Source organism: Acipenser ruthenus, chromosome 8 (assembly GCF_902713425.1).
Source record: "Acipenser ruthenus chromosome 8, fAciRut3.2 maternal haplotype, whole genome shotgun sequence".
In the NCBI taxonomy this organism is placed as follows: domain Eukaryota; kingdom Metazoa; phylum Chordata; class Actinopteri; order Acipenseriformes; family Acipenseridae; genus Acipenser; species Acipenser ruthenus.
The window spans coordinates 41,383,586-41,405,117 of record NC_081196.1 but is presented as its reverse complement, the minus strand read 5'-3'; the positions used below and the strand labels follow the sequence as shown (position 1 = coordinate 41,405,117).

Below are 21,532 nucleotides of genomic sequence, written 5' to 3'. Positions count from 1 at the left end.
GCAAGAAGTAACAGCACTGTTCTAGCGGACATAGAAGCTTTAATTCAACCCCTTTTCCTTGACGTCCGGTATACATTGCTCTCAGACTTCAGCAAATACTGCAGCAGGATAACCCTAACACGCTTTTTATATTGTTAATGTCTATACATTTGTTAGTATACTATTGTCTAACATCTCACAGGTTGCACAGGTTATGTCTGTAACCAAGTAGTAATATAGCTTACCGAGGCAGTTCTAGCAGTCATATGGAAAATTAGGGACTATTGTAAACATATCACCCTACCAATTTGTCATAGCAATATTATAACCCTATAATTTATAATTTTAATACATTTAAAAAAATTCCATTAAAAAAAAAAAAAATAAATAAATAAATTTTGCAATTGCACTGCATTTCCTAAGTGTACTGAATATAGTAAAATTCCTTGTTCTATTTCTCCTTCACAAGTCATCAATAGCATGAGAATGAGTTGGCTCTATGATAAACTCTGTATTGGGTAATCTATAAGAATCTCTGCCACACACTACAACTTCCGATTAAAATTTGTAAACCATGACAGCTAAATTGGTGGTTTTATGCTGGGTTTTATAAGTGCTATAAAGAGGTTACATGACTAACAAGCAATCAATAGCTTGCAATCCAACGGCCGATGAACAAACAAATATAAACAGATGTGTAGCTTGGTCTGAGTCCAGTCACTGTACATCTCCATAAATAGCCAGTTAGCAAGCACTATTATAAATAAGTGCTTGTCAGTTTTTATGACCATCAGATATTATGTTATGAAACAAATTAATGCAAATTACAGATGCTATCAGACAGTTGGATATCCTTTCTTTCTTACCAGAAAAAGTCTGTTAGCTTATAAATGTAAAATGATTTGTTGCCAGAAGAACTTGTACTAATGTATACAGTAATAGTAATTATAAAGAATACAATGCCTACTGAGCATTGTCACCATGGATAAAGTGCATTACAATTAGAGGTCGGCATGGATACCTGAAAAAACAAATTAACAGCATCCTGTTGGGTTTATGTCAGTGATAACTCTTAATTATTCATTAGTAATAATAACCGTGTGGCTTCTAATATGGAATGCTTTATCTACAGTTATTGCGTAGATATAGTTTCTTACCAAAAAGATAATTATTTTAATGAAGTACTAAGAAAAAGCTAAGAAAAAGCATACGCACGTCAAAATGTGTAGGAGCGAAGTACGAAATTAAATCAGTATGAGAAAAACATTACTGACACACTTACGAAACATGTACCTATTTTGTTTTGGGTTAAATAAAAATATTTGTGGAGCACATTAAAGTGTGCTAGTGTATCCTCCTTTGAATGTAATATTGCAAATAATTATATTTGCAAATCCCGTTTTCTCCTGCTTGATATTCCACACAATGCTTTCCTTGGATGCCATGTTAATGTAAGACTAAAATATTTATATTTATTTATCAGTTTAGATTTGGAGGACTGCACCTTTAAGTTTTGTTTTGGACTATTGTGTTTGCCATAGAGAGACCTGTGAACAATAAAGTTAGAATAAACCGGATGTGACAAAAAGAGACACACAGGAAGAGCAAGAGAAAGAGAAGCAGCAGTAAGATATACTCCTTGCCTACACTTCTGTTTTGTGTAAATTACGCTGTGATCCGATTGAGAAAATAAATAAAACCTCCATTATTTAACAACAACAACAACAACAACAACAGTGGAATATGGCCAATAGATGTTGCAAAGAATCCCACAGCATGAAACACATTTAACATAACTGTATTCAAACTGCGATTATTATTATTATTATTATTATTATTATTATTATTATTATTATTATTATTATTATTATTATTATTATTATTATTTAGATGTTTCCAGTTCTGAAAAAGGTTACACAAGTCTACAGATCTGAAGGGACTAAATGTATGTGTACTATATAGTATTTAAATATGTATCATGCACTTAAAACATTAATATATGGTATTTTTTTTTTTTTAATCATTACCTGAAAAAGACCTGAATATCCGGGTATTTTTCACTGAGGGTACCCGTGGCAACCTCTAATGACTTTCAAACCAGAGATGCAGGTTTAATATAAATCACAATGATGAAGACATTCTTTTGTCTGATTATCTCAAATGTATTATTGAGTGACAGTATTATCTAAACAGTTGACCAATATTGAGGAAGATAAATACAGACAATAATGAAATACAATGTTCACATGGCTTTTACAAACTAGACATCATCACAAATGATAATGATTACTAAAAATGATTCTGACAGTTTAGATGGCACACCTAAACGGCTGTTAAAGTGCATGTTGCTAATTAAACCAATTAGTGTGTGAGTATTAGCAGTGGTTATTTTCTAATCATGCAATTTCAAATAGGGCTTCTCCCTCGCTCGACCAAGTAGACACAAACCGTATGTCAGGTTGCTAATGAAAAGAGGTCATAAACAGAACTCACAGTTTGGCTTGAGGATGTATGTATCAATTTGAATATCCAATCGATGTTTTTACAGTATGAGCTTACAATGACCGTAAATAAATTGCATTTGAATTAAAGACACTGTTTTGTGTGATGAACACATGTATATTGTGTATGTGGACAGTGCAGTGCAATGCTCTGCTGTTAGGGATTCTGTGCCCTGTGGGTGAGTTGAGATGAAGTTAAAAGCTCTCACAGCTCTCTTGCGGTGTGGTCGCCGGTATGCGTCCAGTCCGCTCTCTTTTATATGTATTTATTGTCATCACAAAAGCATTTTTACCTTGACATTTTCAGACACAATTTGAAACTGCTTGTTTCCCAGTAACCCTTTGTGTATATCAACGGAACCATATTAACTTACCTTATGCTGTACAAAACATTTCCATCTTTAAAAATCCTCAGTAGCTTGTTGTCTGTTGTGACGTCATGAAAGTTTGCACCTTTCTCGTTGGCAAAGAACAAGTCAGGCTTCCAAATAGAATCCAGCATAGAGGGGTCCAAATCCAAGGAATCGTCCGGGTATTCACTGTAGGCCAGTCGGGGGTCATTCCATTGCTGTCTCAAGAATATATTCAGTCGGTAGTCCTAAGAAAATATCATGTGTTACTGAAGAAGTTACTGAAGCTTCAAATGTGACATTCAATTATTTCTATATTTAAATCTGAGTTAACATTAGCAAATATAATTTTAATAATCATGAAGCTGTCAATCAAGACTAAATGTCATGTAGCCTAAATGTGATATTATAATCTTGAGACAGATTTATACCCTTTTTTTATAAAACTAAATGTACTTACTGTGAGAAAACAAAGTAACTACCTTGAAAACAAAAATGTTGCTATGAATTATTTCTAAGAGGGAAGACGGCCTAGTGCAATTTCCCAGGGAAAGGACGTTTTCTGTTGTTGTGTAAAATGCACTCCATCATTAAATCACAGCAATTTTCTGTGTAATATTACGATCACGATCAGAATGGTAATGTTATTAGAATTGAATTCAGTAAACAGTCAAGGTATTTAGCTAGATTACTTTATAATGGGTTACAGTGCATTTAAGTTGTGTGTGAGGAATAATGTACAGTACACTAATCTGGTTATGGTGTGAGGGGGCACGTTATAATTCATAACCAATAAAGGATTTTTGTAAAATGATTTTTAAAACCTAGGATTGCTATACCTTAACAATCCAACTGCATTCACTAACATCAGAGATGTTTGATCTTTGACATATACACAGTGTTCTCTTAAATTGTTTCCCGATTGTTCTGGGTTACAATTAGGGCTTCTGATTTTCAGTTTTAACTGATGAAACACCCCCCAAAAAATGAAATCAATGTATAGCCAATAAACAGCGGTACACACCGGAAAAACAGTGAAAATGGTTGCTCAATTCACTTTGACCACCCCTTTGCCATTAAAAAAAAAAAAAAAAAAAAAACCTCCTACTACTACGACTACAAAAAAACGACCTTTCCCAGTGCAGCTGGGCAATGTCCCTTCTTCCTGACTTGTAGCTATCATTGAGTCGTTCTGAATACTTTAAACCCACCCCAACTACTGAGTGGCACCACATTCCTACATTTCTATTGGAGACTTGCGAGATTTAAAACGAGATTACAATTAGGAATGGAGGCTTGTTCACGGGATTTAAAGCTATATTGCAGTTAATATATGGAGGATTTAAAACAGAATTGCAAATTCTGGCGAAATGTAAAAAAAATGCCTACCCCCAGAAGAACGTGCCCGTGACCATAAGGATTTAATTGTAGAAGACAGCAAAGGAAAGAAGGTACAACTTAAGTGTGCAAGTACTGTCGGGTTACTACTATACATATTTTGACAGAAAAAAACTCCCAAGCATTTTGGAAAGTAACCGAAAACAATAATTTCATACAGTATATAAAAAGCGAAAGCCCTGAAAAAAACTGATTTACATGAAACTCGAAAATAGCTAAAAATAAGCACCGAAAAATACAATTAATAAAAACTGAAAAACAGAAGCCCTAGTAATAATCTACCTTATTTTACGTATAAATAATTGTGTAACCCACTGTTCAGACTACAAATCACTGAAGAATACCCTGTTGTAAAGACCAAAATAGGACTTGCACATATTTCACTTGGTTAATCCTCTTTTGGAGATTTGACACAATAAACATAAGCACTGCAATATAAATATAATATACGCAATTATTCTATGGAATTTGTCCCACGAAAGGGAATCCAAACTAGAAATCCTTATTACCTGTTTTTTAAAGGCAAGTTGTATGGGATAAATATTCCCTTTAGATTTGTAAGGTGTTGGTATGCAGTTAAGAGTCATGTCATTCTGAAATGTAATTAGTAGATCCGTGCAGAGATTGTCATTGATTGCCATCATGTAAAGTCTGTTTCCCAGATACCAGCATCATTTACTTTCAAACATAATGTACACAGCACAATGCTATCAGAATAACATGTTGCTGACTCCCTCGTGTTATATTTCAAATAGTATAATTTAGTATTGCAGTATGTTTATTTATTTTTTTAATGTTCCATGCAGTATGCATGTGTGGTCATTTGAATAGCAATAAGGGAGTACGGACCTTAAGTAAGGAACACTAACAATATCGGAAAAAAATGGTATTTTTTCAGTTCTGATAGTACTGTACCCCATTTAATAATAAAGCCAGACTTGACTTTAATTGTCTTGGTTTATTACACTGTAATAACATGGTAACTACACACATGATAGTGTAGTTACAGTACAATGCAACAGCATGGTATGAGAAATGTTTGCAGTTGCTAGCGTATTTTATTATTACATTGTATTTACAATGTAACCACATGTGCAAATACAGTGCAATTCCAATGTAGTTAGAGATACTTACATCTGGTTTCACAGACCCCAATTAGCACCAATTTTTACGTTACCTAAGGTAACATTAGGTAGTCCAAGATTAGTACTTACAGCTGTTAATGTAAAGTGTTACAGCAACTACTGTATGCAGTGTATAATGCACCATAATAAATGCTGACAGTTATAATGTATTGTCTATAAAAAGTATACGCCTTTGTGACACTGGGTTTATCACAGAATAGTAGGACTCAGAGGATTCAGTAGGACATATTGAACCCTATTGAATTAAGTAGGGCAGTCATATCCACTGTTATATAATGATTCGGCAATGCAACATACACAATTGATGACTAATTTAAATTAAATAGAAATATACGCATTGCATGAAGATACTGTATATATCAGGGGAGGGAGGAGGGGCAATGTTGCATTTAGCTTGGTTTGATGTTTTTTCTTTGTGCAATAATTGCTACAGTATATATAAAGGAGGGACTCTGGTAAGCTGACAAGCAGCACAATGCCGTACATGATGACCTCAATGATAAGTCCAACTCACCATTGTAGTCTCTGCTATTGAACCAAAGCTGTTGATAAATATGTTGCAGGTAACATTTACAGGGGGACCTGCAAGTTGAACAATAAATAACACATTGACATTTTTTTTTGTAAAAGCATCAAAAAAAACTTTGCCAGCAGCATTCTAACACTTACCATTGTGGTCTCTGTGACAGATCCAAAACTGTTGATAAAAACATTGCACGTAACGTTTACTGGAGGACCTGTGAAATGCAATGAAAATGTTGCAATACATATTGAAGCAAAGAGGAGGTTTGCATCACATCTGTACAATATGTATTGAGGCGGTTTTAAAATAATGCTTATGTAATGTCAGAGATGTCTCAGAATGGTGTTTAGTTCAAACCTATCATAATGTACACTGGTAATTTACAACAACCGAAATATGTTCAAATTGTTATTTTACTTTATTGTCTGACATACAGCACTGGGGGTCTATTTTAAAGACCTAAAAAAAAGCCCAGCTTACCTGGATTGAGCAGGGTGATTTATTTAAATGTTTCCAAAATGTCATTACAAATCATAGAAGTATGTTACTTCAAATGACACATGCTACACAACTACAAGAGCTAGACAAAAACACCTAATAAGCTAGACATTGAAATAATGAAAATAGAATATGATTGATTGAACAAATAGGGGTGAAAGTTTTTAAAATATTAGAACGTTTAGGTATGTTAAAAAAAAAAAAACATTGAGAATGACATGACATAAAACTGATTCTGCTAGCAAAGGTCTCTTCAGGAAATTCTTCTGAACCTATTGATATGCATGATTGTTTCGATCATATAAAGAGACCCCACTGTGTATATACTTGAGGAAAAACATGATATTTAAGCTGAGACATTTTGACCAATATTTTCAGTGTATGATTAGTACTTTTCCACATCTCTATACTGCACAAGTATACTTGTGTATTTCTAAGGGTTAATGCTAAACTAGCTCTTTATTAACTTCTGTAGTGCCCTGGGTTGATTAAATAAATCCATTACCAGTTCAATATCATATTAGCGCTAGAAAAACTACAGCCAATAGAGATATTATGATTTGATTGCATGCAGTATTAGCCTTGTCATTCTTTAAAGTCAATCCATGGGTACTCTACAATAGCTCTTAGTTCTCTTTGATTTAAAAGAATAAAACAACATTAATATTATACTGTACGGATATGGCCTGATTTCTTGTATTAGCCTTATTTTATACTGAGAAATATGAAATGTTTTTCATGACACGTTTTATTTTGAAGTACCCTGTCTGGTCAAACCAATCTATTTTCTCATAACATCCTTTGGAGTGAATAGCTGTGGTTGACTTTCAGGAAAACATCCATCTACTTATGTTCAATCGGTTCAAACTGTTTCACTAAAGTGAACATGTTTCATCTCAAGAGAATCAAAGGCAGTAATTTCATAGTCAACAACACAATTAGAAGATAAAGCTATTTACCGGGTTGCACAACCAGCCTTCAAGTTATAACATTAAAGGGTTTACAACATACCTTTTAAAAGATTTAGCTAATTTTAATGGTTTCATTTATGAATTGGAAAGTTTTTTTGTTTTTTTTAAACAAACAGGATATAATATCAAATGAAAGTTCAGTACCAGGATACAATCTTTTTCTTTATTATTAATAAGAAATGATATACCAAAGACAGGTCTTTTGAAAGTGGAGGTTTGTATCAAGTCCATCAAAATGATGCAGACAGGCCCTTTGAAACAGGTCGGTGTTAGTTTCATTTAGTCCCACTAAAGGTTTCAATTCATATCAGATGGTATAAAAACGACAGTTCTCAAGCCGACTCATCACTAAGGCAAAGACCCAGTAGGAGAGACCCCAGGAATTCAGGTTTTGACCCAGTCTCACGCCTCTGGCACTGGGATACTGTAATAGTTATGGTATAGCACAGATGCATAGCCAGACCCTCATAAAGGTTCAGCATACTAGAAGCATAGCAAAGTGTAATAAAGCATAATGAAAGCATGCTAAATCATAAGTAAGCATTGTAAACAATTGCAAGGTATGGTAAATAATATTAATAAACATGGCAAACCAGGGTAATGCATTAGAAATGCATAGTATAATTATTTCCATATATAACCGTGCACTTAATTTGAGCCTCTTCTCAAGTACTACAAAGCAGGTGCATGGATCTCACAGTAATCAATGAACAATATTGTTTCAAATGTCTGCACTCATAAACAAAAACGCAGAGATGATGTCAAAATGTGTTGCTCTTTGTTCTTTATTCATTGAATATGGAGGTTGAAAGTAAAAACAAACATGTTTTGATCTCAAGCGGCGGTGAGGTGGTGGTGGGAACAACAGATACAGTAAATGTGTGGTACATGGAAAAGGGGCATTTCTTATGACTTAAGAGAGTGCAAATAAGTTGCCTTGCTCTCAGCAGATTGGCTTTTCAGTTGTTTATAGCTTGCCACCTTTGCTTCAATAATCTTCAATGCTTACACATCATTAATTTATCTCTTTTCTCAAAAAGGAGATATTCTCTAGGAGCTGAATCCTGATATAATACGGTCCCACACAAGGAAGTTTCTGGTCTCATTGTGTGTTTTGAACACTGCAAGTATAGACACCTCTCTGTGTGTTTGGTGCTAGTGTGAAAGCAGGAAAGACTCAGTGGTTGATCAGCAGCATGCAATGAGTGAGGAAAAATGCCATTACACAACAGGTTAATGGAATATCAACCCTGATGGGTTGAAACATAGATAATTGGAAAATTGGAAAATCCTCTTGTTTGCAATGCATACATATACATGTAGTCATGTGATCCACTAGACCTGTATAAACTTTGTGTGCAACAATTCTGCAGCAATCATGGGAAAGCAGAAGGGTCTCAATGACTTTCCTCAACACAATGGTTGCATAGACAAACGGGTCCAGAAAACCACCAATGGAAAGCATGGGTCGAACCCACAGCAGTGTGCAACCTATTGTGACATTACAGATGAGCTACAACTTCAATACTGCACAAGAGACTTTTCACTTGAACAATGCACCAGGAGATAATTATTCCTACCAATTATTAAAGTTATTCTGTATAAATATTTGAATAAATGTATACAATCATAATAGTAGTCTGTAAACTTCTCATTTGGTTAATCACTGTGATTTGAATGTCAGTGAAAGAAGGGATGAAAAACAATAGAATAATTTGGTTCTGCTGCTTAATTTCATTCTCATCAGCAGCACATATTGCCTAAACTCTGCCAAAGAAGAAGGTCATTTTTCTCCATATTCATTATAGTGGATCCATTATCCACTGAAAGGAGGTGACAACAGGTCCTAAGTAATAGTATACAAGCCTGGTTTATTTCTCATCCAAAAGATGGGGATGTCAAGATGCATTACATTATATATATATATATAAACACCATGGGGGGCAGTGTTTGGTATTTGAGTTGAGTTAAAATTGCCAAAATTAGTTGATTAAGAATCTGTATGAATAGCCATTTGAAAAGACATGATTTTAATAAATGCAAGAACAGCGAAAGATTCGACCATGAAGATAGCCTGGTTGCTATCGGCATGATTGAAGGCGGTCTGTCACAGGGTGGCTTTGTGACTGACGTCAGACCAGAAAGGAATACACAGAGACAGTAGTGGAGTGTGTTGAAACTGAGTCGCGGCAGCGCTCAGTGTTTTAATTGAACAAAATAAAAAGGTTTAAACAAAACAGAAGACAGGACACGGCACTTGCGGCAAAATAAATAGACAAACAAAACAGATTAACACTACACAGACAATGGACGGACAGACACACAAACACGGTGAGTAAGAATAAATAAACAAGCATCGTGCCTCTTGCACGCAATAGCAATTGTTGTTGTTGTTGTTATTATTATTATTATTATTATTATTATTATTATTATTATTATTATTATTATTATTATTTCACTTTATCTTTCTCCTTCTCTCTCCCGTTCACTACTCACCGAACACCCAACCCCGAGTGAGTAAAACGTGCATCTATATATACTGTTGTGCCGGGATTCAATTACCAATTAATTATTCACTTGAATCCCAGCACGTGAATTAATTATGTGCAACCTCGTGCTCACATATTAAATACTTTAAATGCACGTGAAGTGATGTGCCATCCTCGTGCCTAAATACAATTCTACTTCTTAAATAACTCATGCTGCACACATCCATATATATCCCATGCAGCCATCTCTATACACCAACAATAACACACGCAACATACAACATATAACACACAAATGCACACAGTTGCGGGGCACATTGCCACACTCGCCATCTGCATGAAAATGATTTGCATGCTTGGAGGCCATTCAGGAGTAACCTATTGACGGCTGAGTGACGAAATCACCGTCTTCTGTGGGCCAGAGAACATCTGAGGTGACGGCAGAGAGAGTGGTGGAGTGTTTTATTCACAGATGAATGCCGTTTTGCCCTTGACAGACCTGACGGAAGACGTATTGTGGTGAATGTTATGCTAACTATGGCGTTGTTCAAGCCAACCTGTGGGGGAGTGGAAGTGTGATAATGTGGGGAGGAATCTCCTTTAACACAAGAATGCCTTTGGTGCAGATTGAGGGCAACCTTACTGCTCAGCGATACATTGACAAAGTCCTTGAGGCAACAGTTTTTCTGTTCCTGCAAGCCAATCCAGATGTGTCGATATTCTAGCAGGACTATGCAAGACCACACAGTGCTAGGATTACAATTGCACAAGGTCTTGCCGTGGCCAGCTTTTTCTCCCGACCTGAGTCCAATAGAACATCTGTGGGACCAAATCGCCAGTGCCATCCACAGGAGACAACCCCGACCAAGCCAACCTTCACCAGCTGGCTGCAGCTGCACAGGAAGAGTGACGGAACATCCCACAGCAGTCTATCCAGAGGTTGATCAGGTCTATGTGTCGACGCTGCCAGGATTGTGTTAATGCTCAGGGAGGTCATACCGGATACTAACTTTATAATGTTTTCATTTTGACCGTGTGTCACGTTTCATACTGAAAACTTATCATGATTCTTTGATCTGTATTTTTGTTCACATTTTCTGTGATTTTGTTTGATAACTATATTCAAAATATTTGATTAAATGCATTAGACCTGAGTGTTGTGTTTCTTTTGTGCATCATTATATATATACAAAATAGCAGTGGTCATGTTTGGTTAAAAGGATGTGTTAAGAGTGAGGGCAATTGTGTCTTGGACTTCGACTGGTAAACTACAAGGTCAGTGTGCCTAATTCAGAAGTGTTGGTAATTCCATACAGACTTTTTGCCTTATATTGGTCAGCACCTCACCAAGATTAAGCATTGAAGTGCACGAATATATATCTATATATATATATATATATATATATATATATATATATATATATATATATATATATATATATATCTCTTCTATTGATCAATTAATCATCCAATCAATCAAGTAATTGATTAATCACACATGTTTGCTAGTGATATGAAACTGTATTGAAAGACATTTACAAGTAATCACTTTTAGTGACGTAATCTGACATTTTCTTTTGAGCTGTACTGCCCATTTGAGCTTCCTTCAGCCAAACATGTCTAAAATAAAAAGATAAAGCATATATTACAGTAAATTACGAGTTGCACCACAACCTAGAATACTGTATTTAACATATCCATTTTTGTTATACTGGGAGCTTTCAAGTTTCAGACTAACAAAGATAACTTACTGAGTGCAACTGTATTTAGGTTAGCTGAAGAGAAATGTAATTTATTGAGTGATATTTTAGCTGAAGAAAAGGTACAATTAGTTGTTAATTGTCTGATGCCATTTGAAAGAAATACTTTGAATAAGTAGAACAATCTACTTACTTGCGACTAAGATAATACAATAAACTTGTAGTACTGTCGTGGAAGGAAAGCACCGATGAGCAAATGTTGTAGGTGGCAGTCTTTTTCTCTTCATTCTAAGCCTTAAATTCATACAGAGTAGTTTCAATTAAGTCAGTGTTATATACTATTGTTGCTATTTTTTCAACTTTATGTTTTACTAATATCTAAATGATAATTATTTTTTGAAAACATCTAAAGTATTTCTATTAAAATATTTTTTTTATCAAAAGTCTCTTGCTCTATTTTTAAATACAATAAAATACAATGCCAGTTCAAAATTTCAAAACCTATATAACAAAATAGCCAGCATCCAAATAAATCTCATCTATAGTTATTTCTCTATAAAGCCCTGGAACTATCAAATGTTTCCTTATCTAAAATGCCAGTAAAACAACAGTAATCGATGTTATTGTACCTTTTTAGTCTTCTTTACCGTATTCCATACATTACTTAACTGTAATCATTATGCCTTTCCATTGCTGTTTATGTAAATGGTGCTGTAGCTCTTGAACATAGCCTAGCCCGAAGCACTATGCTGATTTTCCATGACTGCACACATACCCAGGTGTTTCTTTGGACTTGTGAGGTGGTGTGAGGTGAAGCATAGGTAGTGAGAGGTATGAGGGGGAAATAATAGCTATAATGAGCACATGGAAATTAACATCTGATGAATGGGGGGTGAGAGGGGAGTAAAATGCAAATACAAATCTTACTAACAGTTTCCATTATAACAAGTACATGACTCAAACTCTTAAAGGGATTTTTGGTTAGCTATATTACATTTTTATGATATTTTCAGTCACTCTGAGAGCTTAAGTGAGCTGTCACTAAATATATTTGCTGCACGGGTGACTATTGTTATATAGCCATTTCCTGTGCTTTTGTAATGCAAAAATAAGCATGTGACACAGACCTTTTAAAGTGATCTAAAGTGGTTAAATAAAGCAATACAGGTACTGTCACTGTTGTTGACTGAAGTGGCTTGACGAAGAATCAAGGTAAACCAACTCAAGGTTACCAGTTTACATTACATTGTTACATTTGAATAAGGTCTTTGTGCATGAGACAGCAGGTTTAAGAGATGTAGCAGTTTAGTTGTACTGATAGGATCCAATGGGGACATCACTTATAATACTGTATGTATTAAGTAGCAGTGTGGAGTAGTGGATAGGGCTCTGGACTCTTGACCGGAGGGTTGTGGGTTCAATCCCCAGTTGGGGGACACTGCTGTTGTACCCTTGAGCAAGGTACTTTACCTAGATTGCTCCAGTAAAAACCCAACTGTATAAATGGGTAATTGTATGTAAAAATAATGTGATATTTGTATAATTTGATATCTTGTAACAATTGTAAGTCGCCCTGGATAAGGGCATCTGCTAAGAAATAAATAATAATAATAATAATTAAAACAAACTGATTAAACATTCTCTGTATACAATATGTTTTGTGAATGGAGACAGGACAACATCAGTTTCAATAAAAGTATTCATCATTTGAAAAAAATATATATTTTATTTTACGTTATTACATTTATTTTAAAGCAAATGTAACCTAATCAATGAAAAACTATTTTATATGAAGTTAATTTATGTGATCAATCTATTAAAACTCCATATTGATTTATACCCCTTCTCCACTGGCACATCCGACCTGTGAGGGCTCGGTACAGTACGGGTACGGGTGGTTCTCCACTTGCTATTTGTCGAGCCGAGTGAGAACCAAACCGTGAAACTACAGCCTCACAAGACATCTGAATCGGGCTGTGAGCCGAGCCGAGCCAGGGGCGGGGTTAAAGATTTTCGTCATTACGTTGCATCAGTCAGTACACGCCACAAAGAAAACAACAAACATGGCATGCAGCGAGTGTGATGAGTAAGTGCAGGCTCTAGTCTCTCTGTGGGCAGAGAAGTGTTCAGGAAGATCTGGAGTCGAGCGTCAGAAATGAGAAAGTTTATGCCCGAATTTCTGATGATTTGAAGCAAATGGACATAAACCGTGGTTACGGTACACTTAACACACATGCAAAAACACAAAATTCTACCAAATTTATCATCCTTGACCTTTATTATAGTAATCTAAAGGGATGAAAATGTGAAAATAAAACAATTCTAAACTTATTTACAAAAATGTAGTCAAACAAAATACTGTACAGCTGTATCATACATACAACTACAGCTGTCATTGCACTCACGCAGCTTCTTTTTATTAAGCACCCAAACAAAAAACAACTACTATCCTTAAATGGAATATCTTTGGCAAATCATATCTTTAAAACCTTCTTTTTTCCCCTTCAACAGAACTAATTGAACTTTAGTAAGTTGATATAATCAATAAAATGAGTGAATTATAAAGACATTCCTAAATATATTTACAAAATATAGCAATACAAGATACAGCTGTTCTATTAAGTTACTGAACACCATTTGTTTGTGCATCTTTTGGCAAACTGAGTTACTTAATAACAATAATTAGTAACAACTGTCTTTTGATGTGTGTGACGTCAGTAGCATGGCTCGGCTCTGCAGTGGAAAAACAACCCAGGCTCCCCTTAACCGTACGGTGAGTGTTCGGTACATCCCTGGCGCGGCTCGGGTGTACAGTGGAAAAGAGGCATTAGAGGGAAAATTACACCCAAGTAGCCACCCTCCCCCACTTTAGTATTGTTGGTCCTCCATATACAAATGATTGTTTCCTGGGGGCTAGTGAGCTGTGTTGATCAGGCTGTCTTACAGACAGGCTCCTGGCTTTGTTAACGTCACAAAGGTCATTAAGGTGGAACACAGCCCTCGCTATTCCTTTAACTCATCAGGCCTGCTGTCTGATTGCATTAGCTGTCTGGGAATGGTTAACTGCTTTGTATTCAATGCACCTTGCTTACTACGGATGTCCCACTCTAAATAACACACACAGGAGGAGAGGGCAAGAGTGAGACTTCTTATCTTCTTAGATATGTAAAAACGATTTAAATAATATACAAACTCAGAGGAAACTGTAATTATACCTACATGGTCCTACTGTATATAAAACTCCTGGGAAGCTTCTTTAGTATGATAAGTATTCAGAAACAGTAAACCACACGCTGTCTTGTTCTAATAAGTACATAACAAATAAGAAACATATTGTGTATACCTTTAAAATTAGGACGTATTCTTGCATCATACCCAGATGTTCTGCCCATTAATTTATCCAGAAAATCGGAGGGAGACATAGTCAATGAGAAGCTTTTGGCTGACGATCTTGAATCATGCTCCTTGGCAACTGCCATCCTGAAAAAATAAATTAATAAAAGTCAGCATTTTCCATTATATTAACACCAATATACAAGCTGTGGTTCTTTTTTTTAATAAATCTTTGAATGTCATAAAAAATAAGTTTCAATGAATGAACCCTACCAAAGAGCACAAGTGATTCCTGTTGTGTACAAAGGTGTTTAAATGTACTTCCTTTGGCTCTCACTAGATGACAGCATCAATTGGAAAGATGAGTTTGCAAGAGTTTTCAGGACCTAATTGTGTGACAGCTAACATACATGTATTTCATTGACATGCTTCTGGAAACCAAAAAGCCAATAGTTTTCAAATATGATCAAAACACCTCAGGAGTGAATTTGACCAAAATGGTCATAAAGTGATTTCTATTTATGGTTTGCTGGAACAAGAAAACATACAGTAAATAAATATAACAATCAATTTGTATATTGTGTATCTTTTTTTTTTATAATCAGCAGATTTCAATGTTTTTTTTGTATTATAAAGAATTGCCCTGGCCCTTTCTGATGACAGGTAGTCACTAACTTATGCACACTCACTGAGAAATTTCAAAGCAAGCTGGCAATTACCTGTACGATTTGCAGTGTATGGTTTGGATGGCTGCCACAGTTATATTTCAAAGCTATGCTGTTACTAAGAATAAGTGAGAGGAGTGATTTGTTAAAAAGCAATAGCACTGGTATGGGATTTTTTTTCTAGATACTTATGAAAGCAGACCCATGCATTTTTTTTTCATTTTTTTTTAATAAATTTAGTCGTTGGTAATTATTTTTATTATTTTATCCCAATTTAGAATGGCCAATTATTTTTTTAAGCTTAGCTCACCGCTACCACCCCAGCGCTGACTCAGGAGGGTGAAGACGAACACACACTGTCCTCCGAAGCATGTGCCGTCAGCCGACCGCTTTTTTTCACACTGCGGACTCACCATGCAACCACCCAAGAGCTACAGCGTCGGAGGACAACTCTCGGGCAGCTTACAGGCAAGCCTGCAAGACTACAGGGGTCGATGGTGCGCGGTGAGCCGAGGACACCCTGGCCAACCTAACCCTCCCTCCCCCCGGGCGACGCTCAGCCAATTGTGTGCCGCCCCCTGGGAGCTCCCATCCACGGTCAGCTGTGGAATAGCCTGGACTCGAACTCGCGATGTCCAGACTATAGAGCGCATCCTGCACTCCACATGGAGCGCCTTTACTGGATGCGCCACTCGGGAGCCCCCCAGACCCATGCATTTTAACTATTTAAAGGTCAGTTTTAAAATGTCAGTATACGTATGTACATTATTATTATTATTATTATTATTATTATTATTATTATTATTATTATTATTATTATTATTCAATCAATCAATCTTCATTTTATATAGCGCCTTTCTTAGTGGACCACCATCACAAAGCGCTTTACACAATGCAGTAACAACAAGAAAATCCATAATACTTTAAATACAGAGAAATGCATAATACATGCTATACAGTAAAAAAAAACAATGCATAATACATTCAATACAGTGAAAAATGCATAATACATGATAATAGCATAATACATGAAATAGTAGCAACAACACAGCAGCTAATAGCAGATATCAGGTTTAAGAGCATGGAAAGCAAGAGAGAACAAGTGGGTCTTGAGAGTTGATTTAAAGCGAGTGATGGTGGGAGCATCACGCACCAAAGCTGGGAGAAAGTTCAGATGAGTCGGAGCCTTGACGCTAAACAAGCGTTCCCCAAGTGGGGTGCACTTTTGCTTGGGGATAACAAGTAGGCCAGAGTCGGAGGACCTCAGTTTGCGGGCAGGGACATAGCGGATCAGCAAGTTGAGGAGGTACTCAGGACCTGTGTGATGAAGGGCATGAACTTGAACTTTACAGATAGCCAGTGCAGCTGGGCAAGACGGGGGGGTGATGTGTTCACGTTTTTTACATCAGGTAAGAATCCTGGCAGAGGCATTCTGAACTAGCTGCAGTCAGTTTATGGTGCGTGCCGGGAGACCACCATATAGAGAGTTGCAGTAGTCGATTTGAGAGGAGACAAATGTATGACAAAGTATCTCCACATCCCGCAGGAAAAGGTAGGGATGGACTTTGGAGATGTTTCCAAGATGTTAGAAGGAAGATTTCACAACGAAGGAGATGTGGGCATCAAAGGAGAGGTTGCTGTCAAGAAGTACACCAAGGCTTCGTAATGTGGAGGAAGGCAGCAGCAGGCAGTTAGCGAGGTTCAGGGAAGCTATATTGAGATTCTTAAGTTGGATTTTTGATCCTACTAGAAAGAGGATAGGAGAAAGTCAGCATAGGAGTGAAACATGAGGCTGTGTTGGAGGATGAGGTGACGATATTGAAAAGGGGCCCAAGAACAGATTCTTGGAGGACACCACAAGTGACTGGGTTTGCGACACCACTGCATCCAGAATAGAAAACAGACTGCATGCATCTGGATAGGTAAGAGGACATCCAGGAGAGACAGGTTCCAGAGATCCCAGCATACTTCTGAAGGCAGTCAAGAAGAATGCCATGATCTATGGTGTCAAAAGCGGCTGTTAGGTCAAGGAGGAGAAGCACAGAGGGAGTACCAGCATCAGCATTAAGCAGGAGATCATTCACAGTCATGGACAGAGCAATTTCAGTACTGTGATGCAGCCGGAAGCCAGACTGTAGAGATTCAAGCAGATTGTTATCTGTGAGATGTTCCTGGCTAAAGCCCTTTCGAGAGTTTTGGAGAGAAAAGGGAGATGGAGCGGAAATTAAATAAGACAGCTAGGTCGAAGGAGGGTTTTTTGAGTACCTGAGTAACTCGGGCAAGCTTAAGGGCAGCAGGAACCAAGCCAGATTGAGAGTGTGCACAATGGAAGTAGTAAGATCAGAAGCACAGAGATGGACAAGGTCAGTCGGCCAGGGGTCCAGGGGGCACATGGCAGTAGTTGATTTCAACAGTAGGCCGGAGACATCAGCAATGGAGAGAGGAGAGAAAGAGGAAAGAGCAGGAGGGGCAACCGGGGAGAATGGATCTGTTGGTGGCTGGATGTAGGATTTGGCAACTACTGGTGTACTGTTATGTTAGCACAGTTAACTTATAACATATATTACGCTATACACCATTACCTACAGCATTTAATAAACACCTGTATAAATGTGTTTACATGTACGACTGCTTTTATTGCATGCGTATTCGATCACATACCAATACAAGTCGATATAGCCCAGGTGTGTCAAATAAATACAATATATAAAATACTATTATTAAAAAGAATAACATGTTTACAACTAAATTCTAGAAAAAACATTAACTACACACGTGACGAGTTGCATAAACAGCAACAATAAAGTACTGCGTGGCAAAATATCAAAATTATGTAGATTGACCAAAAAAAATCATCACTGAACATCATTGTGAAGCATATGCCTTTTAGATTTCAATAATGTCAACGTAATTTCTTCTGTATTAAAAAGAGGAAACATACACTTTCTTTGTTTCTAAAAGCCTATTTACCATTTCCACCTGCCAATGTCTGTTTGTTGTTCTATAATCACATCCATCAACTCGCTTGGAATTGCAATAACATACGGTACAATACTGTGTGGAGTCCTAATAGCTCTTCAGGAATCGTCTAGACTAGTGTTAGGGGTTTTCTTTGTAGATTAATAAACATAGATCACTCGCGGATACTATTAACACGAATCCTGCGTTTTTACAAACGCCATATCATGTTCTTGAAGGGATTTTAAGCTGGACAACCCTAAATAAAGCATTTCTGAACCATCGCACAAAAGGAAAACCATTGTGCCAGCAGTAAACCGGTTTACAGCTCACCAGTGCTCAGATAATGTTCTTGCACTTTTACATTTTATTTAAAAAAAAAAATCTTCATGGTATTAAACAGAAGGTTTTTTGTCTTCTTGTAAAAAATGTGGTTTAAATAGCAAGTGTTACCTGTTTAAAATTTTTATTTCCTACCGCCTTACCTTGGTATTTAAAATACACATACCTGGTACCTAGTTCTTTGTGATATTGTAAGTTTCTCCAAACCCAATGAAAATAGAAAAGAAAACCCGTAATAACGTAGGGGGTGAGTACCTGGTTCTGCGATCTGAAGCAATCTCCACAGGTGTGCACAACCAGTATCATGAAGCAATACACAACAAACAAATGGAGAGGAGCCTTCATCATTTGCAGCAGTCTATTCATAAGACCAAACACAATAAATTCACTTTATAACAAAAAAAATCGTTTAAAATCAACATACCTGATGTTGTTTGACTCTAAGAAGCATGCAAACAAGGCTGTCAGGATTTGAACAAGCGGTGGATGCATTCCTCTTGATTTCGGTGGTTATTAACACACTTCTTTGAATTATTCCATGTGAGAATGTTGGTCAATCGTTAGATCCACGAGTCAACATTGCTTTCCTTACAACCAATAAACTGTAGGTTGTTTTTGTGAGAAGTGGAGAAGGAGCAGAAAAGAATGCCATTCCTCAGGATCATAGTTTAGTAGAAGACTGATACCCAAGTTACAGTATAACGTACACATTTATTTATATGTTTTCAAAATAGCGTGGTTTTCCCCAAAAGCAGCATCTAATACAAGGTGTATCTAACGTTTTCACATATAAGTGATTAGCCATCGGCTTTCTTCCACTTGAGTGACATTTTTAATTGTTAGGTCTTTACAAATGCGCTGTGTAAAGCAATAGAATATTTGTTTCGAAAGATGAACAGCTACTGTTGGAATGAGGGACGTGTCTCTCAGCTCTGCTGATTAAATTCAGCACTTGGACAGCACTTGCTCGTTTGCACTGCGCACGCGCATTGGCAGCTGAGGACGTGCCAAGATTTTCAATGTGACAAAATTAAAATTGGCACACGCACTTAACCGCCCTACAAAGGCTCTTCGTAATTTATTTATGTATTTATACCAATTATTTTCATTCCCAGTTTAAAACCAAATAGTAGCCGACCAAGATAACGATGTCAAATTGTGTACAAAAGTTTTGTTGTGTGTGTGTGTGTGTGTGTGTGTGTGTGTGTGTGTGTGTGTGTGCGTGTGTGTGTGTGCGTGTGTGTGTGTGTGTGTAAAAAGCTCAATAAAATAGCACAAAAGAAAAAAATGATAAATTATAAACTCCCTTTAGCAGGAAAGCGTTGTCCGTCTAGAAAGATTTATTTTTATTTTTATTTCAAATACACCATATATTGTAGATGTCTAAACCGAACTGGGGATATATCCTATTAAAGCAGACGCACAACGACTTTGTTGCGGTATATTTCATTTTAATAAGACAAACACCACAGACAGGGTAGGCAGTCGGTCCTCTAAAACAGTGCTTCACTTGTCTTTCTAGAGAATCCCTCGGCATTTCTAATAATACGATTTAGTTTGATACAATGCCTTCTGCTGCTTTATGTTTAGTCTCTGCTGTTGGGCATGAGATAAATGTACAATTGTTTATACAGTGCACCCAGAAGGGATGGATATACTACATTTAGTAAAAGTAATAATTTAAATATGAACAAAACAAACAGAAGTCAGTATTACTTTTTAATGATTCAGTTGCACATCAGGTATATATTCAAGCTACTATAATTATATAAGCACAGTATACTGCATTAATTTGGTATTAAAATGTATTACAGTAGCTTTATTTTAAACTGAAAACTAAACATGACCAATTAGATACAATAATACCATTTTGATATTAACCTATATTAACAGAAACATTCTTATAACATTCTTATTATAAAGTATGTGAAGGTTTATGTTGAGAAATGTGAGATTACTGGGAGTGTACATAAACACAGACATACAGTGGTCCATATCAATGGGGTAGAAGACATGCAGTATGAGAGATGATCTATTGCTTTAAAATGACTTTTTGGCTTTTCAATACTCCATAGATTCACTACTTTCAAGACCACAATGCATCCATCCACCGTGCAAATGGTATGAAGAACAGAGACTTTAGGCAATCTCCATGGCCATGGATCACAGTCCATTTAAGTATGTTCGGGATGAACTTGAACAACCTAACAATCCTTTTGCACCAATTGAGCGAAATATTAATGACTGGGTGGATTATCTCTCAAGAAACCTCCTAGTACCTTGTGGAGGCTGTGTCACGCTGTGACAGTGCTGTAACCTGTCAAAAATGGTACACAATGTAATGAAATTATTCAAGGCACTAGCAGGGTGGTTCCAAAATAAAACCAAATGAATGTTATGATAACCAAGGGTCAGTGGAGTGTTAAATATAGTGCATGACCCATTGTTAGTACTGTAACACAGGTTCCAGAGATAAAAAAATAGCCCTTGGCTTTCACATTCACATTTCAGGAGAACTGACACAAATAACATTTTATCATATTTATTTATTTTTGATTATGTTCTATACAGTGAGAGGAGGATCTTATAAACAAAGAAAATAATACAAAAATACAGATCTTATAAACAAAGAAAAGAATGAAAAATACAGCTTTCCTGGTTGCCCTGGAAACGAGCATAC

The 21,532-nt window shown here is 36.4% G+C and overlaps 1 protein-coding gene across 7 annotated transcripts in view; it reads right to left on the bottom strand.

Annotated features, from left to right (window-relative positions):
- The window catches only part of LOC117407340 (glycine receptor subunit alpha-2), a 39,443-nt gene extending 19,650 nt beyond the window's left edge, over positions 1-19,793 (bottom strand). The window contains exons 1-5 of one of the 7 annotated variants that reach the window (XM_059029005.1): positions 19,277-19,793; positions 14,898-15,034; positions 6,043-6,070; positions 5,888-5,955; positions 2,855-3,078 (exon numbers count right to left, since the gene is read on the bottom strand). In XM_059029005.1, the coding sequence (XP_058884988.1) occupies positions 2,855-3,078; positions 5,888-5,955; positions 6,043-6,070; positions 14,898-14,927 (350 nt within the window). In that variant the 5' untranslated portion in view covers positions 14,928-15,034; positions 19,277-19,793. Of the gene's footprint in view, positions 1-2,854; positions 3,079-5,887; positions 5,956-6,042; positions 6,111-14,897; positions 15,035-19,276 lie in introns of those variants that run through there. The other 6 variants (XM_059029003.1, XM_059029002.1, XM_034012264.3 and 3 more) reach the window with 6 other exon arrangements.
- Positions 19,794-21,532: the final 1,739 nt, after the last annotated feature.